Genomic DNA, 27,996 nt, shown 5'->3' with positions numbered 1-27,996 from the left:
CACAAAATTTATAATAATAAAATATTCTTACCTCTTTTTTTGAACTGATCTTGTTTTCTTTTTTATCACTGAATTAACTTTATTTGGTTCAGTAAGTACTTTTCTAATTCTTTTGACTGAATCAGTAGGTTCTGGAGTCTTAATATCAGGGATAATTTTTTGCTCACTTTTTACATTTAATAAATGAGACGATTTATGTCTTTTGTTAATTAAAGGTGGTGAAACAGATATTTCTTCTTCGTTATTAGAATCGCTAATCTCAAAAGGATTTTTTTTAAAACTTTTATCAGTTTCTTTAAGCCATTTAGTAATATCTTTTACTTTAGATTTTGATAATAATGGTGATGAATCATATGATGGTACTGGTAAGGATAGAGGCAAGTTTAATGATTTATCTGTAAAAGATGTATCTTTAATTATATTATTTTGTTCCTTATCTTTATTTAATTCAATGAAATTTTTTATACTTTTTCTATGATTACATTGACTATTACGTTTAATAACAGGTTGTGGCGTACTAGATTTAAGTGAATTAGTATCAAAATCCATACTAGAATTTAATGAAATATTTTTTTTAACTTTGTCTTTTTTTAGTTTTGATGATTGAGTACTATTAGTATTTTTAATTTTTATATCTGAACAACTGAGAGAAGGACCTAACTGATTATTTTTTATTGATTTTGATTTAAATGAAGAATTATTAAATATATCATCAGAAGTATTTTCAATTATTGTCAATTTTGTTTTATTTTCATCCTCATTACAATCTTTGTACTTTAATAATGATTTTTCACTGTCTGTTAACTTTTTATTAAATGTTAAATCATTTAACAGATTATCATCATTATCATCATCAGATAAAAGTGATGCGATTCCACTTAGTCTTGAATTATTTTTTAATAAAGATATACCTTTATTAGTAGTTATACTGTTTACCGTTTCATTATTTATACAGATCGATCCATCACTATCGAATGACTTAAATGACGAATTAAAATGACCATCACCATTGTCATTACAAACAGCAGCATCATCATTATCAACACTGCTGGACAAATCGAGAATTTTTCTTCCTTTACTTTTAGTACAGCTACGAAAACATAAACTTTCACTAGAATTTAAATGAGCTTCGCTACTTTTTTTAAAACCATTACGTGCAACAGTGATTGATCTTTTAATACCTTTAGGTGTATCATCACATGTTTTAAATTTACATTCTGAGTTTGGTGTAGAAATATTATTAATACTACTACTTTTGCTATTATTAAGAGGAGAATGTAACTTTTCTGAAGCTGAATTACGCAATGAATGTCTTTTACTATACCCAATGCTATCATTCTTTGATAAAAATTTTGTATTATCATTTTTTAAACTATTTACTTTAGTTGATGTACTATTTTCTTTTAAAACAGATATTTTTTCAACAGTTCTTACACTTAAATTTTTAAGTGTTTTACAATTATCTGAATTATTAATAGTTAAAATAGATGATGATGTCGGATTAAAAATATCTCTACTATTACTCCATGAATTATTATGTAAAACACTGTTTTCTTTGATAATATTTCTCCTTTTCTGAAAAAAATATAATTTTTCATTTTTAATATTTCTTTTATAAGATTCTAACTGATGTCTTCGTAATGATACTTTTCTAAGTTCAATATACTCTGGTGTATCTATACTACTACCAGAACTATTTTTATTACGTTTATTAAAACTAAAAGAATTAGTCAAAGAACCTCTAACAGACAAATTTTCATAAGTATTAACTAATTTATTCTGCAAAGAATCATTAGCAGTATAATTCATAACCAATGTATCTTCTTTTTTAACAGGACTAATGTTTTCTTTATCTTCCACCAATTCTTTTTTAATATTATTCAAGTCTTCTTCAATTTCTTTTGTACTATGATCGTCACTACTAACGTAATCATCAGCCAATTTATTTTTGCAATCAATCTTTTTATTATCAATAATGGAGTTTATGATCGCTTCTTTATTTTCTACATTTATTTTTTCACCTACTTTAATAATGTTATCCTTACATGTGTCCTGTTTACTTTGTTTTATAGAATTTTGATACTTTTTTTTGCGTGCTAAAGAAAGAGTAGATGTCTCTGAAAAAAAAAAAATTACAATTATACTAGTGTGTATATATATATATATATAAATATAAATAAAACTAATAAAAAGTATTTCTTTCCCAATCTCTGTATCATACGTTTAGCATTTCTGTCACACTACCATTCTTGAATATTCTAGGTTTAAAACTGGGTCAGGCTTAAATTGGCATCTAAGTTACAAGGCATGGTTTTTTTTAAATAAGGGTGCTGTAATGATATGAAAACAGAAATGAGTAACAGAAAATAATTTTTTTATATTACCATAAACTTACATATATAAATATTACTTTTTCTACAGTCATCAATCACTACAACACATTTTCCTTATTACTTGTTCAACTTTATTATTCTGGCTTCAGAAGGTTTTTCCACTGGTGATGTAAACTAATTTATTACTTCATTTTTCAGTTAACCACCATTTTTAAACCTTTGTGATGCAAGTCATTATTTTAAATGGAAAAAAGGTAATAATGCTGAGTGCAAAGTCCAGATTATATAGCGGATTTTCTAAGATTTCCCAGTGATCATCAAAATAGTTCTTGAACTATTGTTGCATGTTGCAGCACATGATTAAGCGCTGTTGTGAAAAAAACAAAATCCTACTGAACAGCTTTTCATATCTTTTATTCTAAATAGCAGATAAAGGTTTTTTCAATGTTCATAATAAATTGGCATTTATAGTACTTTCAATCAAGGAATTCAATAAGCAACATTCTTTGTTGTCTCAAAAAAATTATCAGTGGATATAAGCTTCTTGTCCGAATATTCTTGCTTAAACTTCTTGGGCCTTGAATGCTGTCATTTCATCTACTGCTGCTTTTGTTTCAACAATAGTGTACATAATCAAATTCTAATCTAGTCACAACACGGTTAAGCAGTTCATCTCCCTCATTTTGGTACTACAGAAAAAAATGTTTGAGTTACAAGAAGACATTTTTCCTTGTGTCCCGATCTGTCAAACCTTTTGGCATCCATCTATTCAACTTTTTGTAATTCAGTTTTTCTTTTGAATTTTGTAAACCACTGAATACAAAATGTTTGATAATAGTAAAAATGTAAGTCATTAGTTTTCATGAATCTTTTGTTTATTTTTTCAACACATCATATATGATGACAGATGGAGAAATGCTATGTTCTTTTTCATAAATATTCATCCAGTCTTCTTGAAACAAATTACATAATTTTTTAACTTTACATATTAACATAACATTTGGTGCATAAATATCACAAATTTCTTTGTGGAGTTCAGCAACAGATTTGGAAAAGGAATCATGGAAAAACAAAACTTCAGCAAAAATCATGGTTAACTGAAAATACAATCTTCAAATTTCATTTATCTTAACTGAAAATGTTTGTTTCTGTTTTTATATTGTACTGAAAAAAAAACAGAAAATTATCAACCACCAATAGTATCTAGACATTATATAATACTAAGCCTGCAGCCAGCTTTAGCTGCATCAAGGCTTGTTCATCAAAAGACATAATGAGTTGTTTTTATCAAAGCTTTCCGATGAAACTTAGTGGTTAAACAAAAACCATAGTAATCTTATTCATTATTGTTTTTATAAACATTGGAAAACAATTTGTTAAATGAATCAGAAAGTTTGAAGAAAAAACTGACTGACAGATATAATCAGGATATCGCATATCCGTTTTTATATTACACTAGGCAATTATTAACTTGAGCTGAAAGATAATTTTTATATGTATCAACTATTTCATGGTACAATTTTGTCTACAACAGATAGATCTTAATTGACTAGTATGTATTTAAAACGGCTATTGATTTAGCCTTGAATTAAATGGATAAATGGTTATATATTTACTACTTAATAATTTTAACTTACCAGTAGTGATATACTGTATTATATCCTCTGAAAAATTAAATATTTTTATACAGAAACTGTATGTTATGTGCTTCAACCAAATATTTTAAGCAACCAATGTGAGACACAAGTCACAATCTTAAATGGCGTTAACTGTTATCAAGTATAATAAGTATCCTATGCCAAGCTTATTACAAAAAGGATAGATTAAAGAAGTTTCTTCCAAGCCCTCTTAAATTGAAAGAAAAGTAAGTGTTGTTAAGGATCTCAAAAAGAGAATACTAATAAACAAAAATAACTATTTTTGAATGCAGAATATGAAGTTACAATAAGATAAGAAACCACAAAGTAACAAGACATTCAAATTACACCAAAGACAAACTACATAATAAAATTTTACAATGATTTATCAATTTTCTTCGGTTTTTTAACCAAAGAATTGAAAATCCAGTTAAAATTATTATTCTCCATTATTAAAAAAAAAGGGTAAAATAAAATTTAACTTTAAGGAATAGTTAAGAATTTAAAATTTCATTATTTATTTTTAACGTGGAAACATATAATGATAGATTACCAAAAAATACTTGACTTACAAGGAGTAAAAAAAAAAAAAACATTTAAGTTTTGATAACAGGATTTCTAGAGAAAGAAAAACTTCAACCTTAAGGATAATTAGCCAAATCATATTAGGTTTTCCACAACATTAAAATACCTCTGTTTTTAATTCTATCAATGTACCAGAAAATTTAGTGATGACACAAAACATACATGGCAGTTAAGCTTTAGTTTTAAGAAAAAATCACAATTGTTAAACAGAAAATAGTAAAAATCTGATAATCCAGCATAAATTTGGGATTTTGGCAATGTCAGATTGTAGTACAGTAATACAGTTAAAATAATTTTTAAAACAGCTAGGGTTAATCATTCAGTCAATTTATTAAAATGGACAATTCTTAAAAACTTGGTTGCAAAGTTAACAGCACAAAAAATAATCAAAATGTTGATCATTTATAAGTACTAGAAAATAAATTGAGAGAATTTATAAACAGTAAATTATATTGTTTTTATCAGTTTAGTTTACTATTGATAATTAATCAAGATGCAACAGAACGCAATTAATTCTTTAAGCCCTAAAGTGTAAAAATGTTCATTCTGCTTGCTGAACTGGGGTTTAAAAAAAATTACCCAAAAAACAAAAAAGTGGGGGTAATGTTCATACATACTTACAAATGTACAGTGGACGGTGTTTAATAACTTTTGACTAGATAAACCGATTTTGATGAAATCTGGCAAAGAGAATCATGTATATGGAGCAATTTGTTGATAATAGTTTGGGTCAATATTTACATCGGGGTGGGGTAGATAGTTTCTTTGGGGTTAATTTTTTCAAAATTTTGCAAACATAACTTCTTTTTATATTAAGCTTGGTAAATGTATACATGCTTATTTTACCATTTTAATTTAAAATATTGATTTTTAGAATTTAAATATTTTTCATCATTATTTTTATACTATACAAGAGTAAATAAAATAAGTCTATAGCAGAAAAGTATAACAACTTTTGTCACTTTTTTAATATATTGACAACCTCATGTTGGGTGTTTTATACTATCTATTCAGTCATTTAATTTTTCCATGATCATTTTTCAACCTCAATTCACCCAATGCCAGAAATCTTATTTACTAATAACATGATTAGTAATTGATTATTAGATGGATCATCAGTGGATGATCATGGTTTCACCAACATTTTTGTCTTCAATTATAGTCTTTTTCCAAAAAAATTCAAGCACAATTTTCACGGAGTTTTCATTAAGTTTAGTTCCTTACACATATCCAACAAGTAGCAGTGACAAAACTATCCAACAACATTTTCACAGGTTGCTGTCAAATGACGCTTATAAATAAATCTTTTAGTCTGATTGGAATGTAATAATAAATTATTTAGATGCTACTATCCAGATAAAAACGGGAACTACCTGTAATAAGTTACTAAATGGTATAGTAATTTATTAAAAATGGCAACAGTTGCATAATAAGGCCTTTCTTGTAAGCTGAAGTATTATGCTGAGTTTTATAAAAACAGTTCTGTTGTCTGGTTTGATAGGGATGTAAGAAGTAACTTATTATTAAAAAATATTACTCATAAATATAAACAAAAGTATAAGTTAACATTTTTAATTTTCTAAATAATGGTCTACAAGATTCATATTTACTGGCACTAAACAATGATCTGATAGCCCATTTCTGCACCTCAAAAATTTGTTCTGACTTTTTGAGGGAGTCCCAAAAGATGATGACAATATATATTGCGTTCAGAAAGTCGCTGTGCAGTACGTTTTAGAATTATGTGGTAAATTGTAATTTCGGTATTAGGTTGGTTACCCTTTCATTGAGCGTTACTCAGTAATAAACCAATACGTACATAAGTTGTTAAATTGTGATTGAACATGCTTCGTTTACTGGAATTAATAGTTGTAAGAAACGTAATGGTTTTCAGTAGAGGAATGCATTTTACTCATTAAACTTGTCTTTCATGAAGGTGACAACTATACTGATTTAGTGACGTATAAACTTATTCTGATAAGTTTCCAAACACTCCTGTTCCTGACTGCAATGCAGTGCAAACCCTTATTGAAAAATTTTGGGCAACAGACACTGATTGAAGTAGAAGACCACCTAAACTAAAAGAACTGGTTGATATTTCGGATACTATGGCTGGAAGTCCATCAATCTCAATATGTAAGTTAGCACAGCAACAAGATATCGGACTTGCTACTGCACATAAAGTTGTAAGAAAAGAACAGAAACTTTTCCCCTACAATGTAATGCATGTTCAAGAATTGAAACCTACAGATCATGTAAAAAACTAAATTATTGTCAATGGTTTAAATGTTTTATTGATCAAAATTCTGTACGTATTCTCAAATTAATCCAAAAAATACAAAACTGTGGTCGACAACTAACCTCCATGAATTACAAAAACCATCTTTACATGAAGTGAAAATTTGAGCCTGGGTCGGTGTGAGTAGAATGCACAATGTGGGTCATTTTCGAAAATACAGAAATCTTTATTATGCTGTTTTAACAAACTTCATTAATCAATCAGAAGTGGAAATCAATCATGGTTGGCTCCAACAAGATGGCACCACAACGCACATGGCTAACAGGTCAATGACGTTTTTTTACAAACTGTCTGGTGAACGAATCATTTTGAGGGGTTACTTTCTATAGAGGGCAGTAAAACACACAGTGTATAGCAATAGATCATGCACAACAGACGAACTAAAAACTGCAGTAACGGCATATGCACAAGATATTTCAGTACAACAGGTTAAAGTGTTTGAAAACAAATTATATTGATGTTGGTAAAGAGGTCATTTTCAACACCCTTTATAAACTATTCTAGTTATTGTAATATCCGTTTTTACAAAATAATCAAATAAAATACAAAGTAATGATTAAGAAAATTTTGAAAATTCTGTAATTCAGATAAGAATATACATAAGCATAAAAAATGTTTAATAATTTTAAGTTATAATAAGGTGGTTAAAATAGTACTGCTTGATTTAGTAGTGAATGAAATCAATTTCTCAAGAGAATTTGTCATGTAATAAAACATCCACAAAGTTTCTTTATTGGCAACGGAAATGAAATTTTGATCATTAATAGAAATTCTATCCAAGCACAATGTAACAGTTTCATCCGTACTTCAATTTATATGGTTATAATCTATCCATTGTAGTTTTTTGAACTTCTATTATAGAATTTTCATATTTTTTAAATTATTATTTTCAGGTGTATATATAGTTGTGTCATCTGCGAGGAGAATAACAACGAATGATTTAAGATTTTGAGGCAAGTCATTAATAAACAACAAGGAAAGGAAGGTATCAACACTTACTTGTAGTACTGTTTGTTTTACACCTTTAAGTGAAGACCCGTCACTCTACATCTGTGTTTATAATCCATGAAATTTTAACTACTTGTTTACAGTTAGTAAGGTATAACTTTTACCAATTGTAAGCAAATCTTCTGACACTATAAATACTAACTTTTTTCATTAAAAAGTGTGGAACTAAATTGAATGTTTTTCTACGAACACATAAAAAAATGAATTCAATTGATATCTACACTATTTAAAATACTATTTTAAAAATTGGGAAATGGCTGTACTGATAAAAAAATGTTCCCTAAAACCCTGCTGTTTTAAGTATGTTAATATGCTATGCTTTCCAAGAATGTTAAATGCCAGTTTTTTTATAATTTTTTTGAATACTTTAGAAAATTAGGAAAATTAAGAGTGTCAAACCTTTATTAAAGAGGGAACTACTAATATTTGTATTTATGAGTGCATCAAAATTTTACATTAATTTTAATACATGCAACACAACTATAAATAATAAATTGAAAAGAGAGCATGAATATGGAGAATTTGAGTAATACATATTTCTTATAAATTCTTTAATTTTTAAAATAAATTTTTCTTAAATATTTAACTATTTAGCTTTTTTTTTTTGGTGTAATTAACATACATGACTAAAATGTAAGCAATATATATATATATATATATATAAATATATAATAAAAATATGAAGCATAAATATGATGGACAATTAGGGCTATATTTATGTTTTAATTTAAATAGTATCTACATGTAAATATAATTATTGCTTAATTTGTCTTATTGTTTAAGGAAAACACTACGTACATCTCCATCAACCTTAAAGCAACAAAGAATAAGTTAAAAATAAAAATTATAACTAAATCGGAGAGGTTTTAATAAAACTAAATTAAAATTCTAAATGTAAAAACACTGAAATTTTAAGATCTTTATTAACAATTTAAAAGTTTTAGTAAAAGTGTATTCATAAAAAGAAATTTCTACTTAAGCAATTAATGTGCACACAAAATGATAAAGTTTAAATAATACATAGAATCTGGTAAAATAAATTTTATATTAACTAATTTGTTTGAAAAACAATTGAAGGGCCAAAATATTCTTTTTTTAAATTAATAAATTACATTCATATATACAAATGTAAAAGTTTTATAATAATACTAATGTCAAAGGATAATGGTTTAGTAGTTTAAACATTTTTAATTCTTAAAAAAAAAAACAAGTACTTCAATTAATTGATATAGTGGTAAGTTCATGAAATATAAACTAAAAACATTATCAAACAAAGCATATATAATGTGTTATAATGCAAATCTCAGCTTAACTTACTAATAATTGATGAGTATGAAATAATTACTTACTTTTTTCACATTTACTATCAGCACTCACAATTTCACTTTTATTGTTATCTTTTTTCTCTTTTTTCTTTCTTGATAATTTGGCAGAGGCTGTTGTTACAAGAGTGAACGAGAAATCCAACTCCATTTCTGGAAAAGTGATTTCAAAATAAAATTGATTGCAAACATGTTATTCAATAAATGTTTTATAAATTAGACAAAGAGATAGATGAAAGTGCAATTTTTATGGTAACCTGAAATACGAATACAAGAAAAAACAGACTGATTACTGTGGTTTTGAGAAAATAATTTTTTTGAGACAGTACTACATGCAACATCTAAAAAATAAAAATCATTGAAGACCCCTTCAACATGAGACTTTTCTTCTGAAGATCAAGTGAATTTTCAAACAGATTTCAAGTTGGCATTTTACTTTCAAACTTAAATCAGTAAATGATTTTAAATATGTACTAATAAAAATTTTATCGCAATTTAACAAATTTCAATTCACTCATTCGAACATAAAAGTTACCCAGTATTACAATATACATCACATTCTATACATCCCAATCGTGACGATTTCAAGATCTTATACATATTTTTTGTTTATAAATACAAATAACATAGAACAGTACATTAAAAAACTATCTAATGTTAAATCGTAACGATTCAACACAGTTAAACATAACCACAATGTTTAATAAACTTAAAATATATTCAACAACCAACATACACTTTATCAAACAGCAAATTACCTGTTACGTTATTTTTTCATGATTGTATCCTTATTCAATTAATGTTTCCATTAAAAACCATTAAAAGATTCCTTAAAAACATTTAAAACTCATGTAAAACAAACGGTCTTCCACAGCTGCTTTGGCAGCAACTAAGCCTTTTGAATCATTTTGGTATAAAAATACCTGTTTCAATCAAAAAACTCAACCGATTTCTGAACGTTCCCGTCGAAATATTACCCACAATTCAACGGGCGATTTTGTTTACTACTGGCGCGCATTCTGTCTACGCACGTCACAGTTGAGCCGAAGATGGCGACATGTGTGTGTTGGTTTTAAAAAATGTTGACGTTGAATCGGTGCATTTCTTATAACCAAATCTATGTATTCTTTATATAATGTCAGAACCGAAAAGAGTGGCTTTAACGACATTAAGTACAAATAAGTGTGATAAAAAATCAGGAAAGAATTACGGTAAGACAGTGCGTCTAAATATCTCTTTAATCGAACCTAACGAAGACTCATGTTCTGTGTTCAACTATTCGACACTTCTGAATGCTGCTGAGGTAAGTTATAACAGAAAATAGTCACGTACCCTTTTATTTTACCCAGATTAATTTATGAACTTTCTTTTTCATTCGGTAGAATGTTAATATTCTTTATATTATTCTGTATCGCACGAGTTTAACCTGTATACTGTGAGCGTGTACCCAGAAAAAAAATCTTTTCGGGCAGGGCAATTTAGTACAATTCGGTGATATTTTAGATAGTATTTTGCCATTTTATTAACTATTGTATAACATGGTCGCCATATTTGATGCATAATACTTCTATTTATATTCTTAGGTTATGTTTTAGTTTTTGAGTTCTAACCTGTCTAGGTTAGGATGGTACACGATAGCTTTCCACAAGATAATTTTAAGTCGGCATTCCCTTCGTTGCTCCTGTTGTTACTCCATTCCTGCAAATCGATGCCTTATGGGCTTGTGCACTAAGAATTTGTACTACGTGTAATCGATCTTTATTTTCTCCGGGTGATGAATAAAATTGTATGTTAGAAGACAGTCGTACGTGTATTCTTTTTTATCTTTGACATTTTTTGTTGTCACGAGATAAAACAAATATAGTTTTTGTATGGAACTATATTTATTGAAAAGCATACTCTGTGGTTGTATCTTTTCACGACATAATGTGTAGGAGCTTAAATTCAGGTGCATGGTTTTTCGTCCTTGACTAACTCTTCTGACCAATATTGCTCTCGAATTTTTTTGTTAATGTCGCTCTCCCATATGGGAATATAAAACAATTGATTTATATATTAATAACGTTTCAATCCATTTTTAAAAAAATAATATTTTAATTATCAATTGTTTTCAGATGCTGCGTACGTAATAATTGTGATTACGGAACGTGGGCTTTAATTGTTGAACAGTTTATTCGTTGTTAATGTAATGATGTAGGTATTTAATTATGTTACATAAAATATTTTTTTTTTATTGTAATATGTTTCGTGGTTTCCTAACAGATGTTATTGATTCCACATCGTTATCTGACTTGTTTCTTTGTTAATTTTGTTGTATATTTTATTACTATTTTGAATTGACTTGTCATATTTTTATTTGTGTGCAGTATTGTCATGTTAAAATATTATTCCTGTCTTAACTTGCAAAGATTTTGTATAATTTTCTTCAGTTTTAATGAATAATGTAATCTTTATAATAGTTACAGAACGAGTTGTGTTCATTTTTAGTAAAAATCAAAAACGCCTACCGTATTGTAAACGATAATATAATTGTAATTGAAAATTTACTTGTTTTTTAACCTTTCATATTTTAGTGATATTTAAATAATAGTTATTATTTGATTTGCGTTGAATTTTACGATTGTTTTAATAGGGTGGGAAAGCGGTTGTTGTTATTTTACTTACTATGCCCCTCCCCCTGCGTACTTTCATTCAACCCCGGGTGCGTAAATGTGTTGATATTAGTGTTAAGTTTCACTTTTTGTTAAAGTTACTGGAAATTGATTGTTGTCATTTTTGTTGTATGAATATATTATTTTATTTTAATTGCTAATGTTTTAACAATATTATTTTTACACTATAGTATGCGCAGTAGAGATGCGCAAAGTACACATTGTGTACGTGTTACTTGACACTTGTAAAATGTACCGACAATTATCCCGGAATTTCAAAATAATGTGTAGAGTTTAATTAGGGTATTTTTAATGCATTATCGTAATTGCATTTTGGATGAAGGTAGTTCGTGGAGGGGGCATATATATACGTGGAGGGAGAGATGCCAGTGACCGAGATTTTTTGTCTCCTGTCCCGTCGATCGCTGGGGCGAAATATTGTACGCCTAGCCTGATCCGTGAGGAAAAGGAGAGGGCTGCTTGCGGCAGACATTGTTTTCTTTGAACAAGTCCTCGTTCGCTTCACTATTACGGCAGACATTTTGAAATTAAAGTTTAGCTTGCCCGTCGCCATGGTGGGAGCTATCCATATTGTTCTCCATGCGCGTTACGCTGAATTAGCATTATTTATGTGAATCATCATCTTGAAACTTATTTTTGCTGCATTCTTACCTTAAATTATAAAATAATTAAAGTATTACACTGCACCTTTTCATTATTATCTAGTATAAATAAGAACATTCTAATGTTCTTAATATTAAGCGAAATAATTTTTTTTTTTATAATAACATTTTTACAATTAAATTTATATTTTTAATTGAAAACTAATAAAAATTATTCGTTAATAAATTATTTGATACTACATTATAAACTAGGTAATTATTGTTTACAACGAATTATCTTAATAATAAAGCCTTGTTTGCAACGATTTATATTAATAATAAAGCCCAGGAGTTGTGATATATTTAAAAACTAATAAATCGTGTAAATGACCACGACGCATTTCATGTTTATTTGTGCATCCGCTTGTGCATGCCTTAATCGATTTCCTGTTATTTAATATATTTAAATAAGGGAATTGTTTTAAAATTTGTTATTAATATAACTTTACATTTTAATTTACTAATTACATTTACATCGTTACAACCTACTTTAATGTAATAATTTTGCTTTTAAAACTTTTTTTCTTAAAGTTATTGAAAAAAATCCCTTTCCATTATAAATAATTAAAAGATTTTTTATATATATATTTATTGTAAATTTTTAGTAATAAAACATATTGGATGGTTTATTCAAGATATAAACCACTGAATATCTTATTATTTGAAAAGATATTTAGTGTTTTAAAATTAAGGAAATAACTTATTTTGTTTTTCTTTCTTGTAAACTCATAAAAGATTTTTGTCTTGTACAGAAGATTTTTTTGTTTGTTGTAAATGATCCGGATTTTTTCATTGCTCCAGTTTTGCTACATTTATTTCACTTCTATATGTATTAAAAGTTGAAAAACTATTACCTGTAAGGCTTCGCCTTGATTGCCTGAGATTTAGGTTACAAGTGAAGTTTTAAGTTTTCCCCTTCCATAAAATAAATAATGGACATTATTTACTCCATCTCCTTTAAAAAAAGAAAGTATTCTAGTTTGTGGTTTTTTCATATAAATTACTTAGTATTATCTGTTCATCTGTAAAGATTCTTAATTTTTTTGTTTTTCCTGTGCATTCAAATGAATTTGTTCAGTTTTCTATATGTTCAATATGTATTTTATCCTTTGTTGCTGATATATTTTCCCCATTTTTACTTTAATGTTTTAAGCATATCAGCATATTTATACTTTTGTAATGGAATCGGAAGGTTTTATTTATTCGTTTCTTACTTCTGTTCCATCATTGTTTTATGACATTTTGCCGTTATTGCTGAATGTATATTCAATTGAACATTTTTTTGGCCTGAAAATGGTAATTTGTTTTTAAAATATTCCATTTTCTGGAGTGTGGTGCACTATTAACACAACTGTGGCTCCCAGTGCTATAATAAAGCAAAAAAAGTTAGCTGACAATTAAGAATAGCAAAAATAGTTTCATGCTCTTATTATAAATATTTATGATTTATAGTAAATGTTTGAAAATAAATGACTACAACAGAAAACTACACAAAAAATCAACTGATTTCCACTTATTATAATGATTTTCTAATCAACAACATCAAAAATTATTAACATATACAGGAAAAACAGAATTTAAGTGCTAGTTTGTTTGCTAAATTGAATGAGAATTGGTGATGAAAATGTTATTTTATCACCAATAACATATCCTTTCTGATGCATATCTGTTTTTATTCCACTAACGCCATTTAAAAAAAAAGAAAAACATAACTGTTAGAAAACTGACAGCTGCCAGGTTAATTAATTTATCTTAAAAAAAGAAAGTTTTTTTTTAAAAAACTAGTAATAAGATGAAATTGTTAATAAATTAGTATCTAATATTACTGTAATCAGGATGTAGAAGCAAAAAAAAAAAAAATGTAATAAAACTTGCAAAAATTACATATATAATAAAACAAAACATTATATTAATTCTCTAGCCTCTTTTGTGATTGAAATAAAGTTCAGTAGTATCAAAAAATGAATAAGTACTGTAAATTAAAAGGGTATTAAAACAGTAAATAATTTAAAGTATATGCAACTAGAAGATTTAATACATTTGTTTTTATTTTAATAGAAAAAATAAAGTATTTGAATTAATACTAGCTATATTCCTTAATATTCAGTATTCAACTTTTAAAAATCTTGTCAGTAAAATTTGTTCTCTTCTTCCATACCTTTCTTCTTCCTATTATTCAAACAATAATTGTCTTCATCTCGTGTTCTGCCTATCGGCAGGTCTTTTACAGCATTGCTGTCTCCACCTGTTTCTGTCCCAAGCCCTTCTCTTTCATCACTTTGTAGTTTTCAATTTACACCTCATTTAATAACTTCCTCCTTGCTTCCTTTCTCCTTCTACTGACCCTTCTCAAGTTCTAATCGGTTTCGTTTTCTTTTGTCTACTTCTTGTGTAAGAGCTCTTTCTTCTTTAATCCTGTTTATTACTCTTTCATTCCTCACTTTATCCGTTCATCTTACTTTCCACCCATTTCTGTTAACCTACATTTTCAAAAGTCTCAATCCAGTCCTTACCGCTCTTCTTCATTTTACATGCTTCTTTTCAATTCAACAAGATACAGCCTAACCCTTAACTCTTACTATGACTTTTACTACATGGTGATTTCCTCCTGTTATTGAAAATTTCCATTGCCATTGCTATCCTTTCTTTTATTTCCATTGTGCTTTTCCATTCCTCTGTCACCATAGTCCCCAAATATCTCATGCGTTAAGTTTTCTATTCTTCCTTCTCTGTCCTTACCGCTAAATTATTATTTTTATTCTATTACTCTTAATTTCTTTCTTCAGGGTTGTTAGCTGCTGCTAGAATTATCATATCATGAGCAGAAGTTAGGCATCTTATTTTTCGTCTTATAATTATTCTTTCTTCACTTTTCTAACATATTCCTTATAATCGGATGATAATGTTACATTTATATTCTTATATTTTATTCTATTTTAATTTATAAAATTTGAAGTTCTTTATGTGTTTTTGTAAGGAATGCTGTTAAATTTACGATACCCGTTCAATATATTATAATAGCAGTAGAATTTTCATGCTCAAAAAAATTTTACAAAAAGAAATTTTAATCTGAAATTCAGTTTGGTTATTAATTATTTCTTGAATGGCAGTTTGGAATTGGCATGACTCACTAATTGCAAATGTTAATAAATCAGTATTTAGTAAGGTATTTAGTATATATATTATTTATAACTGAACAAAAATTGTATAAGGAACACTATAAAAAGAGTATTTCTGCTTGTTTTTTTAAATGTAAAAGTGATGTTAATTAAAAACTATGCCTTATCATTTATGACAATTCAAGTTGAAACAAAAAGGTGATTTGAAAACAATATTATTTAATCTTTGATTTTTCATTTAATCATTCATCAATGAACATGTTATTCACTGTCTAATTAATACTCATCCCTGAACAATGATTTTGTACCCTTTAGTCAAGATAAGAATATTATGTTAAATATTAATAGATTATTATATTAATTATTGTATTTGATAATTTAATATTGAATGTAAAAAAAAAATTTAATTGAAATGTTTTAAATAGAATAGTGGAAACATCGGTGTATATTAATATTAATTTATTGGTTATATTAATAAAAAAAAGCAAGTAGAATATTAAGAAAATTTTTTTATTTTGATTTAATACGCACAAAATATTTTGTTCCTTCTTTGAGAGGTCTGCAATGTATGCCATTGGATACGTTGCACATCTCATACATCATGAACTCATTAGTTCATCACAGAAAAGTGTACATTAATTTTTTGATTTAAATGTGTGTGTATGCGCGCGCGCGTTTATCGTTCCTTCGGCTGTGCACACGAAAAAATTCTAATACTTAATATGAAGTAACTTAGCTTAATACTAATATGCAGCCCTGTGAAGAAACCTGAGGAAACCACTTTACTACTCATTTCAGTAAGCTTAACATGATTCTTTGTTATTGTTTATAATAACTGTACTCTGCTATTTTTATGAGCAACTTGGCTTAGTTGGCCTATAACTATTAGATGACATACTGTATATATATATATTTATTTTTATTTTTTTTTAAACATTTTTTTTTGTATTTATGATTTTGTAGGAAATTAGATAACTGAATGTGATGTTTATGTTAGACGACAAGTTTTCAATAACGGTATCCTGTTTTTTGAATCTACCCATATTTTTAATAAGTTTTTATTAGGAAGAATCAAGATGATGCACTGCAATCAAAAATGTATTATTGACTGTTGTGATATGATACGCCAATAATAAAAAATGTCACTTTCTTTCTTAACTGCTTGTTAATCAGTCGAAATTATTTTATTAAATATGACTTCATAATAAATTAGTAAAATCGCAGGCTAATTATACATTTTTTACTTGATTGTACGTTCAAGGAAGTATTGTAACGGCGAAAAAGTTCGGTTTTCAGATTTCAAGGAAAATATCGATTTTGACTAGTTTCGGCGTGACATCTGTACGTACGCATGTTGTACCTCGCATAACTAAAAAACGATTAGCCGTAGAATGTTGAAATTTTGGATTCAGTACTGTTGTAACATCCACTTGTGCATCTCCACTTTTGATTGCAATCGACTGGACCTAAAGTGTCCAAAAAAGGCCAAAATCCAAAAAAATATTGGATTTTGGATTTTTTCTTAACTGCAGTTATAAACCCTCATTGAGAGCTTTTCAACGATATTTCATTAGTGGTACTTATTTTTATTGGTTCTAGAGTTATAGCTTAATAAAATTTTAATTAATTAATTTTTGGATCTTACAAGGGGAAGTTACATTGGCTTGAATTCGACTTCATTTCATTTTTTTTAAACTGTTTTTTTTATTTTTTTTTAATTTAAATGTATTGATTTATTAATGATTATTAACCTCTGATTGTAAAACAATTTTTACAATAAATAATAATCCAATAATAACAATAAAAAATATATGTAATTTAATAGGCGTACAAGGAAGTCATGTGGTGTCCACATCATTTTTTATTTTTTTTTTTATAAATAAGTGTGATATTTCATGGTTTACAAAACAAAAAATACTTCATAATTCTCATCAAATGATAGAAGAAACATTTTGAATTGCCAATTTCCAGGAATTATTTCCTGAAACCTTTCAGGTATTAGCAATATTGGTTAATGTATTAGCCAGGAGCTAAAACATTATTATTTGAATTAATCCCTACCCCTAAAACTATTATCCTGTTTACTAAAACCTTTCCTTTTTTTTAAAGAATATTGATGTACTTTCATTATACGAGGGTTATTTTTTTTCAAGGTCTGATCGGTCACGAAATTAAAACCACAATGAAAATTTTAAAAAATTTTATTTGTAACAAGTACTTACATAGTTACGCTATTTCTCTACATAGTCGCCACTCCGATTTAGACATTTGTCGTAGCGTGGTACCAATTTCCAATACCCTAGTCATAGAACGAAGCCGCCTGTATTTTCAGCCATGTTTCTACGCCTGTCTGCAGCTCTTGGTGGAATTCATGGAACGTGGCACGACCATCACTGCAGCCTCATATTGCGTGACTCCTCAATGTCTACGAAGGGCAATTCAAAATAAGCGGAGAGGAATTTTGTCATCAGGCATTGTCTTTCTTCACGACAATGCTCGGCCGCACACTGCAGCTGTAACAAAGAAGCTCCTGCAGCGTTTTCGTTGGAAAGTGTTTGATCACCCATCATCCAGCCCGGACTTGGCTCCATCCGATTTTCACCTCTTTGCTCACATGAAATGCTGGCTAGGAGGACAACATTTTGGCACAAACATCGAGCTGCAGAACCGCGTAGAAACATGGCTGAAAACACAGGCGGGTCCGTTCTATGACGAGAGTATTGGAAAGTTGGTACCATGCTACGACAAATGTCTAAACCGGAGTGGCGACTATGTAGAGAAATAGCGTAACTATGTAAGTACTTGTTACAAATAAAATTTTTTTAAATTTTCATTGTGGTTTTAATTTCGTGACCGATTGTACTTTGAAAATAAAATCACCCTCGTACATTATTCGTTTATTATTTAATTGAGGTGCCTCACCCCGAAATCACAGAAAAACATATCAAATTCATTCAAGATTAATATTTATTCATTTAATGATGTATTTTGGGTGTCGGAAAATAGAAAATTAGTAAAAATTTACATAGTGATACAAATAACAATGAAAATCGAAAAAACTTTAAAGATATAAACATGAAAATAAATTAGAAATTGTTAATCCGAATCGGATAGCGATGATACTTCTGCAGAATCATCACACATACGATTTGCCGGATCAATGTGTATCTCGCTTATAATTCGTCATAAATGGTGAAATCGTGTTTTATAATCACAATTCTTCTCTTTAAATACATGGCTAACCATGTATCGGCGTATTGCAAAGTGACTACGTTACACTGTTTACTTTCAAATTTCTTATATTTGTCAAGTACACGAAGGCGTTTTCTACAACGAAATATTTGTCGATCTTCATTCAGCTTCATTTCGTTATTAGACGATGAACATTGTCTGTGTTTCGGCAAAACGCCACGATTGTAAACAAATTGTCTCGCATTATCAACCGATTGAGAGAATTTAATAAGTGGAATAATGTAAATTCACAATTTTTACATATACATTTCAGGTTCAGTAGATTTTTTTTCATCCGTTGTTGTTCACTCTATTGAACGTTGTAAATTCGATAAAGAAAACTTAGACGCCGTGTGAAAGTAGCAGACAACAATGTAATGTAATGAATAAGTTATATATAATAACAGTATTGTAGTATTGCAGAATAAGAAATAATTCTAAATTATCCGGAAGTGAGAATCTGCATTATCGAGTGTATCAATATTTAAATATCTACTTTCCCGACAATTCAATTTCATCATAAAGTCAAAAGATTTTACAACGATTGATATGTTTTTTTTTTTTTTTTGTGATTTCGGGGTGAGGCATTTCAACTAAATAATTACCCATTAATCAATAAAAAACGATAAGTGTTCATTTTTTTTTTTTTTTTTAGTTACGGAATATTATATGCTATTTATAGTATGTTAAAATTAAATTTCAATTGTAACTCTCACAGAAGATTTATTTCTGGATCCTTTAACAAAAGTTATACTTGTAACCTTAGTGTGCTTTCGATATTTCCTTAAAATATTTTTTTTCTATCCAATATCCTTTGAGTAAAATGTATTTTGTTCATTATTAATTTTTCATCTTTTGTACGTAACTTTACGGCTAAGAAAAATAAATTGTCAGAAATGTTACTTTATTACATTTTTATAGTGTCCAAATTAATGGAGCATAATAACTAACCCATCTCTCGATCTATAACTAGAATTAAGTCTGTTCAGCCGTTGTAATTGATCGCTATTGAAAGTCGTTCTAATAAAAAATGTTATTCTTTCAACGTTAATTAAATAAATGATTTTACTGTAAAAGTTCAATTAAATGGTATAAACAGTTAAGTCGTTGCAAATGTCAATTTTTTCACTTGAAACAACGGTTCTGTTTTGTTTCTTTTTCAAATCTTATTCTTAATTATTTAATTGTATTTGTTTATTCTTCATTGTAAGTTACTCCGGTGATTTTGTAATATGCTACTTCCATATATTGAACTAAAAATTTAATGTTTGTAAAGACAGTTTGTGAAAATATTTTTTGTTTACCAACATTATTATTTAGGATTGGATTATGATACCGCAGTAAACATAACCCGATGTTATCCTGATAGATATACAGAGGATTCTTATTACGTAGTACTTGTTGAAAAGCTTTAAAAGAAAACAGAATTATTAGTAGAAAAAGGTAACAGAAATTACACATTCTTGCATCAAACGATCATTAGATCTTTTGCGTGGTAGTAGTTACGTACGAGGGCCGGCTGATAAATTTTGTACATGTATGCATAGCATGGGAATGAAAAGAGTTATTGGATTGAAATAAAAAATGAATAAAAGTACAATACCCTAGCTACAAAATGTAGTATTTATTTTTCAATATAATTCCCGTTTACATTGATATACACTTTTCCCAACTTGTAACAAGGTTTTGTATTCCGTCACTGAAAAATTCTGGCGGTCTTTCTTTGATCCAAGTGGTCACAGCTTTCTTCACCTCATCGTCGGTGGGGTAATGATTACCTTTTACATCCCACTTGAGATGTGGGAAGTTGCACGGAGCCAAATCCGGCGAGTATGGCGGATGCGGAATAGGCTCAAACCTCAGTTTGCGGAGAGCCAACAGAGAGTTTGCGCGGTACCCGTGGTGCACAGATTTTACGGTAATCTAATCGCTCTATAATATGGCCTACTCGTTTCTTCAGATATGCCTAATTGAATAGCGATGCGTTGGTTGGTGATTCGCCGGTCAGTTTGAAGCAAATCGTTCACTTCCTTTCGATATTTTTCGTCAGTCGCAGAAACCGGTCGTCCGCTGCGAAATGCGTCTTCATTTGTCACTTCATCGGCATCACATTCCCGAAATTTCAACGCCCATCTATTCACAATCCTGTCAACAGTTGCATTACAGTAAACCGCTTTTAAACGACGAAAAATATCCGTTGAATTCACATTTTCTGCTGTTAAAAATTCGATCACTGCCCACTGTTTTAACCGAGTTGACGTATTGGCCGTACTCGACTCAAGTTTAACTGCTGCTGAAAACAAACCGGTAAACAGATTTCAACGCATTATCGCAAGTTTGTAGAGCGGGATTATAGTTATCATGTGCTGCCGCGCCCAACTCGATTGTAACTTTTGTCTGCGTGTAGCACGCTAGTATGGAAAATTTATCAGCGGAGCCTCGTATTGTTATTTCACTGCTTTTCTTTTCTCATTTTTATTGAATTTTTATGAATAATTATTTTTCATTTCGGCTAACTTTTAAGTATTATTTTTTGTTTACACCTCAGTTCAAATTAAATAAAACAAACAATTTTTAATTATTTTTTAAAGAATAAGTTCAAAAATGCACGTAATGTAAGAAATAATTCCTTCCATTTGACTCCTCTGATTCATTCAATTTTTTTTTTATGAACCCTTTATTCCCTGCAGGTAAAAGGTGTAAGGTGACCAGAATAAAGGATTAGTTATTCTTTTATCAAGTATTTTGCTAACGGGAAGACGTATGCGAGTAGAATTTATTGTCCATCCATTCATCTATTGTTAATTGGAGTGAGGGAGATTATGAAATAAAATTAGTAGACCTCCCCGGCGGAGTAGTAAGGTATCGATTTTTCATCCGGAGGACCCGGATTCGAATCCCGGTCAGTCGTGGCATTTTTCATACGCTACAAGTTTTCGTATTCCACGTACAAGCTTCAGCGGTGAATTAATTCATCAGGTTAAAAAAGGAAAAAACGATTATTTATTAAAACAACTGTGGTACAAAAGAACGTTATTGTTATATTCTTTTATTTAACTCGTCCTTCATATCTGTCGTTCTATCGGCAGCGGGATGGTCTAAATTTTGCTATCGATTTTTAACTTACTTTATCGATAAGCTAACGAATTTAAGATTTCAACTGAGAGAAGAGAGTTTGTTGTCTGCTAACATGTTGATTTTCGGCTCCATGTCGGAGGTAAAGTTTCATGGTAGATTTGGTGTCGGTGGTATGTTTAATGGTGTTGTGCTAGATAAATTCCCTATATAACCTCAATCTGGGTCTAAGTACTTTATTTTGTTAAAAAGTTGTTCTCTAATAGACTTTCCATTGAATTTTACAGAACATTTCTATGAAAACTAAATAAACGATCGCGTATCGGTGTAGCTTCGCGTAGTAATGATATTTCCGCTAGTCTTGTGAGTGATATAGTCGTGTTCCAATCTACTTTCTCGTTGTTCTGATTCCTTTAGTTTGCGAATTGTATAAACGGTCACGTTTCAATCTACTTTTTCGCTGTTATGACATTTATACTATTCTTATTTGTGAGCGATACGAACGATCACGTTTTAATCTATCATTACGTTAGTGTTTTGAATTTGAAGCTATTTCTGATAAAAATTGTCTTAATTTTTTTTTCGCGTTGTTTGTTCTTTTAACTCTTCGTTTTTAGTCTTGCTTTTTTTCTTCAAAACTTTCATTATACATTATTTCTTCTTGTCGTTTTTTACTTTCTTATTCGTTGTTGAAAAATTGTCGTTTAAATTGGTAATTTTTTTTTCACTGTAAATTATAGCTAAATTTTAAGGTTATGCTGTGTCTAATCACATTTTAATTATAAAATCTTTTTTTAATTGAATAATTTTATTCACGCCAGCGAATCATGACTAAAAAGTATAAATTAAAAAAAAAAGTTTTTCTGTTTTTTCAGTACATTTTTTAAATGCAATGTTTTTTCTTTTTTAAAAGTAATTATTCACTAAAAGAGAAAAATTATTTCCTTTAAATTTAATGGAAATAAAAAAACTAAATTATTTTTCTTTATAAAATTAATTTATGCTAATGATACTACATATAAAATAAATTTCTTTACAAAAGTAAATATAGGCCACATACTAAGGCATCCTGGAATAGTCGCTTTAATATTGGAAGGACAGGTAGAAGGGAAAAATTGTGTAGGCAGGCCACGTTTGGAGTATGTAAAACAAATTGTTGGGGATGTAGGATGTAGAGGGTATACTGAAATGAAACGACTAGCACTAGATAGGGAATCTTGGAGAGCTGCATCAAACCAGTCAAATGACTGAAGACAAAAAAAAAACAAAAGTAAATTTATTTTAATATAAAGAAGGATTGAATTGCCAAAAGTACAAGCCATCTTCGTAAATTTGGAAACCAGGCGCAACCAAATGAAAACAATAAAATACATTTGAACGACCAGTCGTCCAAAGAACATTGTGTATAAAAATTTTTTCAACTTTTTAATGTTTAGACGAGCAGATAAATATGAAGAATACAGAACAATTAGTTTAACTAGTCATGCATCAAAAATCTTAACTAGAATTCTGTACAGAAGAATTGAGAGGAAAATTGGAGAAGTGTTAGAAGACCAATTTGGATGTCAGAAAAAGTATAGGGACAAGGGAAGCAATTTTAGCGTTCATATTAATATTAGAAGGAAGATTAAAGAAAAATAAACTAACATACTTGGCATTTATAGACCTAGAAAAGGCATTCGATAACGTAAACTGGAATAAAATGTTCACCATTTTAAAAAAATTAGGGCTCAAGTACAGATATAGAAGAAAAATTGCTAATATTTACAGGAATCAAAAAGCAACAGTAATAATCGAAGAAGATTAAAATAGAAGGACTAATAAAAAAGGGAGTCCGACAAGGTTGTTCCCTATCCCCGTTACTTTTTAATCTTTACATAGAACTAGCAATTTATGTTAAAGAACAATTTAGATTCGGAGTAACAGTACAAGGTGAAAAGATAAAGATGTTACGATTTGCTGATGATATAGTAATTCTAGCCGAGAGTAAGAAGATTTAGAAGAAACAATGAACGGGATGGGGAAGTAGGAGCGATATAAATTGCCGAATAGCACAGGTAAAACAAGCCTTCAGTCAGAAATATAATTTGTTTACATAAAAAATTAATTTAAACGTCAGGAAAACATTTTTGAAAGTATATGTTTAGAGCGTAGTTTTATATGGAGGTGAAACTTGGACTATCGGAGTACCTGAGAAGAAAAGATTAGAAGCTTTTGAAATGCGGTGCTATAGAAGAATGTTAAAAATCAGATGGATGGATGGATAAAGTGACAAATGAAGAGAAGTCGCGGCAGATTGATGAAGTAAGAAAAATTTGGAAAAATATAATTAAAAGAAGAGAGACTTATAAGCCACATATTAAGGCATCCTGGAATAGTCGCTTTAATATTGTAGGGACAGGTAGAAGGGAAAAATTGTGCAGGCAGGCAACGTTTAGAATATGTAAAACAAATTGTTAGGGATGTAGGGGCTTGAAACAACTGGCAGTACATAGGGATTGTTGGAGAGCTGCATCAAACTAGTCAAATGACGGAAAAAAATGTTTAGACGTATTGCTGTCTGTAAATATGGTATTGTTATAATAAAATGCGCATTTTTTAAGTAACAAAAATAATTTTTAAATCGGTTATGTTTTAAAATTACTCTAGTATTTGAATAAACATAATTTCAAACTTTAAATTCATTTAGTAAAATTGAAAGAAGGGAGGTCAACAGTTAGTATAAGAAGATTATAAAATTAGTATAACAAACTAACCATCCTAATAATAGTATCTAAAACGTAAGCAGTGGTATGTCGTAATATTCGAATACACTTATTGTTAATTATTGGATCGGGTGAGCAAATGTCATATTGCATAAAGTACGAGTTATAAAACACTTTGGGCTTAAAAACTGTGCATCCATAAAAATTACGTTTACTGATGAAATGGGTATTTGAATATCCAGCTTTATTAATTATGTTAGAAGGCGTCGGTTGGGAAAAACTGTTTAAAATGTTATATAAGAATTTTGTGAAGTATTATTTAGTTTTTGGCTAATGAAAAATTAAAAAAGTAAAAATTATCGATGATGGATACGTAAATGCACAGAATTCGCGCATTTGGTGTACGGAAAATCCATATCAACTGCACGAGTCTTTTCTGCGTGGAAAAAAAGTGGGAAGCGGGTGTTTGGTGTGCAATGTCACGTAGGTGAATCTTCATGACGTTATTTTGTGGCACAGTTAACAGTGAGCGCTACATGCAGATTGTTTCAGCATGGAAATACTACATATTTAATATTGCTGTTCTTAGAACAGTGTTTTTATGGACAGGTGATTTTGAAGGGGTTGTGGTCCTCTCGGTCACCTGATTTATCCCCTTCTGATTTTTTCTTGTGGGGCTACCTTAAGGATGTTGCGTACAAAACTCATCCTCGTACCTTTCCCGGATTGCAGAGCGAAATTGAACCGTATGTTGCTGCAATTCCTCAACAAATGTTACATCTGTTTAAGAACATGGTGAAACGTCGTATTCAGTTATGTTAATCGCATAATGGAGGCAATTTTCAAGAACTACTGTAACTTATTCATTTTCCCATAAGATTGCTTTTTTTGAACATCCTATACTGTAGAAGAAGATTAACAAAGGTTGATTCTATATTAGAAGATATTGATAGGGCAAAAAAAATATATTTTATTAGTGGTACTTAGGAGCAAAAATACTCTTACGTAGTAAACCATACAATGAATTTTTTTCTTCGGTAAAGTTACAGTAAGCAAACTTTCAAAACAAAAAAAATTGGGGGTAAGATTAAACGGAATATGTGGGAACAATAAGAAAAACTGTAAAAGTAATTTTGAAAAAAATATTTAGTAACTTTTTAGAGAAATAAATTTGATACTTTATTCAGTAAATTAATAATTTGAGACAATTAATAACTGTATTATATAAAAAAAAGTCATAACGGCTCGACAAAATAGTTTAAAAAAAATATGTATATAGATTTTCATACGGTTACTTAAGGATAATAATGAGGGAGCTTAGTGAAAATTTAAAAATCCATAACTATCGTACATGTTCGTGACGTCTTTAATAAATAAGTTTAGTTATTTAACAAGGGAAAAAATCAAATTAACGTAATGAGTTAGTTGCATATATAATAATATCACGCTGAAAACTTATTACTATTTTATGTACAGAATGATTCACGAAGAATGTAACAAAGTTTCAGCACATGTTCTACTGGTGAAAATAAAGAAAAAACTTCATATAAACATACGTTCGGAAATGCTTCATTAGCGTGTGTCGGCTGGCGAAAGATTTCCCCCTAATTTCTGCGCTTTCGATAAAATTGAGCCTGACTGTAATTCTTGAGACCCAAATTAATGGATAAATCTAATGATTTATATGAAATCTGAAATGAAACATTTAAAAAATAGGCCCCAAAACTGTACCGGTAGTAATTTTGTAAAAAAATCTGACGTAGAAGATAAAATATTGGGATCAGAAAATATATTTTACGTTTGGCGTAAAATAAGTTGTTAGACGAGTAATTTGCACATAAAGGTCTTAAATTAAAGTTACAGATAATTACTTCTGGGTTAAATAGTATGAAAAGTCCACAGAAACTAAATACAAACGTAAGATGTTTAAAGTTTGTTATAAATGAAACACATCAAAATAAGATGATTTACTCTTTATTTAACGAAAAAAATTTTCAATTTAGGGTAAGTCAATTACCCGCAATGTAGTTATAAATATTATTGGAATATAAATGGGAAACTTACATGTACATAATTTTTCAACGTAGTCCCCTTGCACTTCAACGCACTTGGTCCATCGTTGCACAGGCTACCTGATGCCCTCATAAAAGAAGGTTTTTGGTTGAGCTGCGAGTCAGGAATCCACCGCTTCTTTCACTATTTCGTCCGAGGTAAATCGACGGCCCCTAAATGCCTCTGAGTGGACCAAACATGTGGTAGTCAGAAGAGGCAAGATCATGACTATACGGAGGATGAGCCAGTACTTTCAAAGTTGAGTTTCTGGAGGGTTTCAGCAGTGCGGGCAGCAAGCAGTATGTGGACGGGCATTGTCGTGCAACAACACAACACCTTTCAACAGCACTCCTCGGCGTTTGCTTCGAATCGCAGGCTTCAGCTTGGCAGTAAGCATCTCAGTGTAACGTGCACTGTTTATTGTCGTGCCTCTTTCCTCATGTTCCAGTACTGGACCTTGTGAGTCCCAAAAAAACCGTAAGCATCAGTTTTCCTGCGGATGGTTGGGTCTTGAACTTTTTTTTTTTGCAGGGCGAATTTCCATTCCATACTCTCCCGTTTACTCTTCGGTTCGTAATGATGGATCCATGTTTCGTCACCGGTGGTGATTCTGTCTAAGAAGATGTCCATAGCGATTCAAATGTTTTTGGCAGATGTCCAAGCGGTTTTGTTTATGCAACTGTGCGAGTTGTTTTGGGACCCATCTTGCACAGACTTTATGAAACCCAAGTCTGCTGTGGATAATTTCGTAGGCAGAACCGTGACTAATTTGTAGACGATGTGCCACTTCATCAATAGTTACTCGTCTGTCTAAGAACACCGTGTCACGTGCACGCTCAATGTTTTCCTAATTTGTGGCGGTAAACGGTCGTCCGGCTCCTTCGTCGTGCGTAACAGTTGTGCGACCGTTTTTGAATTGTTCAATCCATTCGTAGACACTCCGTTGCGGCAACACACTGTTCCCGTACTGTTCCGAAAGTCTTCGATGAATTTCGGCCCGTGATACACCTTCCGACCGCAATGAACGGATCACTGAACGTTGATCTTCTTTGGTGCAAACAGAAAGCGGAGCAGCCGTGGTTAACGGCAAGGCAGCAATAATGGAACTAAGCTAGCAGCATCAAACCTGCACAGACAACAATTAAACCACGCATGCGTCATCTACGCAACACGACAGTTGTACCAACATCAGCAAAAATGTAACTTAATTGCGGATAATAATTGACTTACCCTCGTACAAAAAAATAAATATATATTTTGTAGAAATAAACAATAAAAATTGAAAAATAAAATGTAACAGACCAATAAAACAATTTA

The 27,996-nt window shown here is 29.8% G+C and overlaps 2 protein-coding genes across 7 annotated transcripts in view; one reads left to right on the top strand and one right to left on the bottom strand.

The window, feature by feature from the left end:
• Positions 1-10,100, bottom strand: part of LOC142332540 (uncharacterized) — a 44,968-nt gene extending 34,868 nt beyond the window's left edge. The window contains exons 1-3 of one of the 2 annotated variants that reach the window (XM_075378994.1): positions 9,943-10,100; positions 9,212-9,337; positions 32-2,117 (exon numbers count right to left, since the gene is read on the bottom strand). In XM_075378994.1, coding sequence (XP_075235109.1) covers positions 32-2,117; positions 9,212-9,335 — 2,210 coding nt within the window. In that variant the 5' untranslated portion in view covers positions 9,336-9,337; positions 9,943-10,100. The remainder of the gene's footprint in view (positions 1-31; positions 2,118-9,211; positions 9,338-9,942) is intronic. The other variant, XM_075378993.1, reaches the window with a different exon arrangement.
• Positions 10,101-10,232: 132 nt separating this feature from the next.
• Positions 10,233-27,996, top strand: part of yem (yemanuclein) — a 182,062-nt gene continuing 164,298 nt past the window's right edge. For all 5 annotated transcript variants that reach the window (XR_012758216.1, XM_075378485.1, XM_075378486.1 and 2 more), the window contains exon 1: positions 10,233-10,487. Coding sequence is in view for 4 of the 5 variants with exons in the window: in XM_075378485.1 (XP_075234600.1) it covers positions 10,320-10,487 (168 nt within the window). In the remaining variant the exon portion in view is untranslated. The remainder of the gene's footprint in view (positions 10,488-27,996) is intronic.

Source organism: Lycorma delicatula, chromosome 11 (genome assembly GCF_047948215.1).
Source record: "Lycorma delicatula isolate Av1 chromosome 11, ASM4794821v1, whole genome shotgun sequence".
In the NCBI taxonomy this organism is placed as follows: Eukaryota; Metazoa; Arthropoda; class Insecta; order Hemiptera; family Fulgoridae; genus Lycorma; species Lycorma delicatula.
The sequence above is the reverse complement of the archived record's forward strand: the minus strand, read 5'-3'. Positions and strand labels throughout refer to the sequence as shown.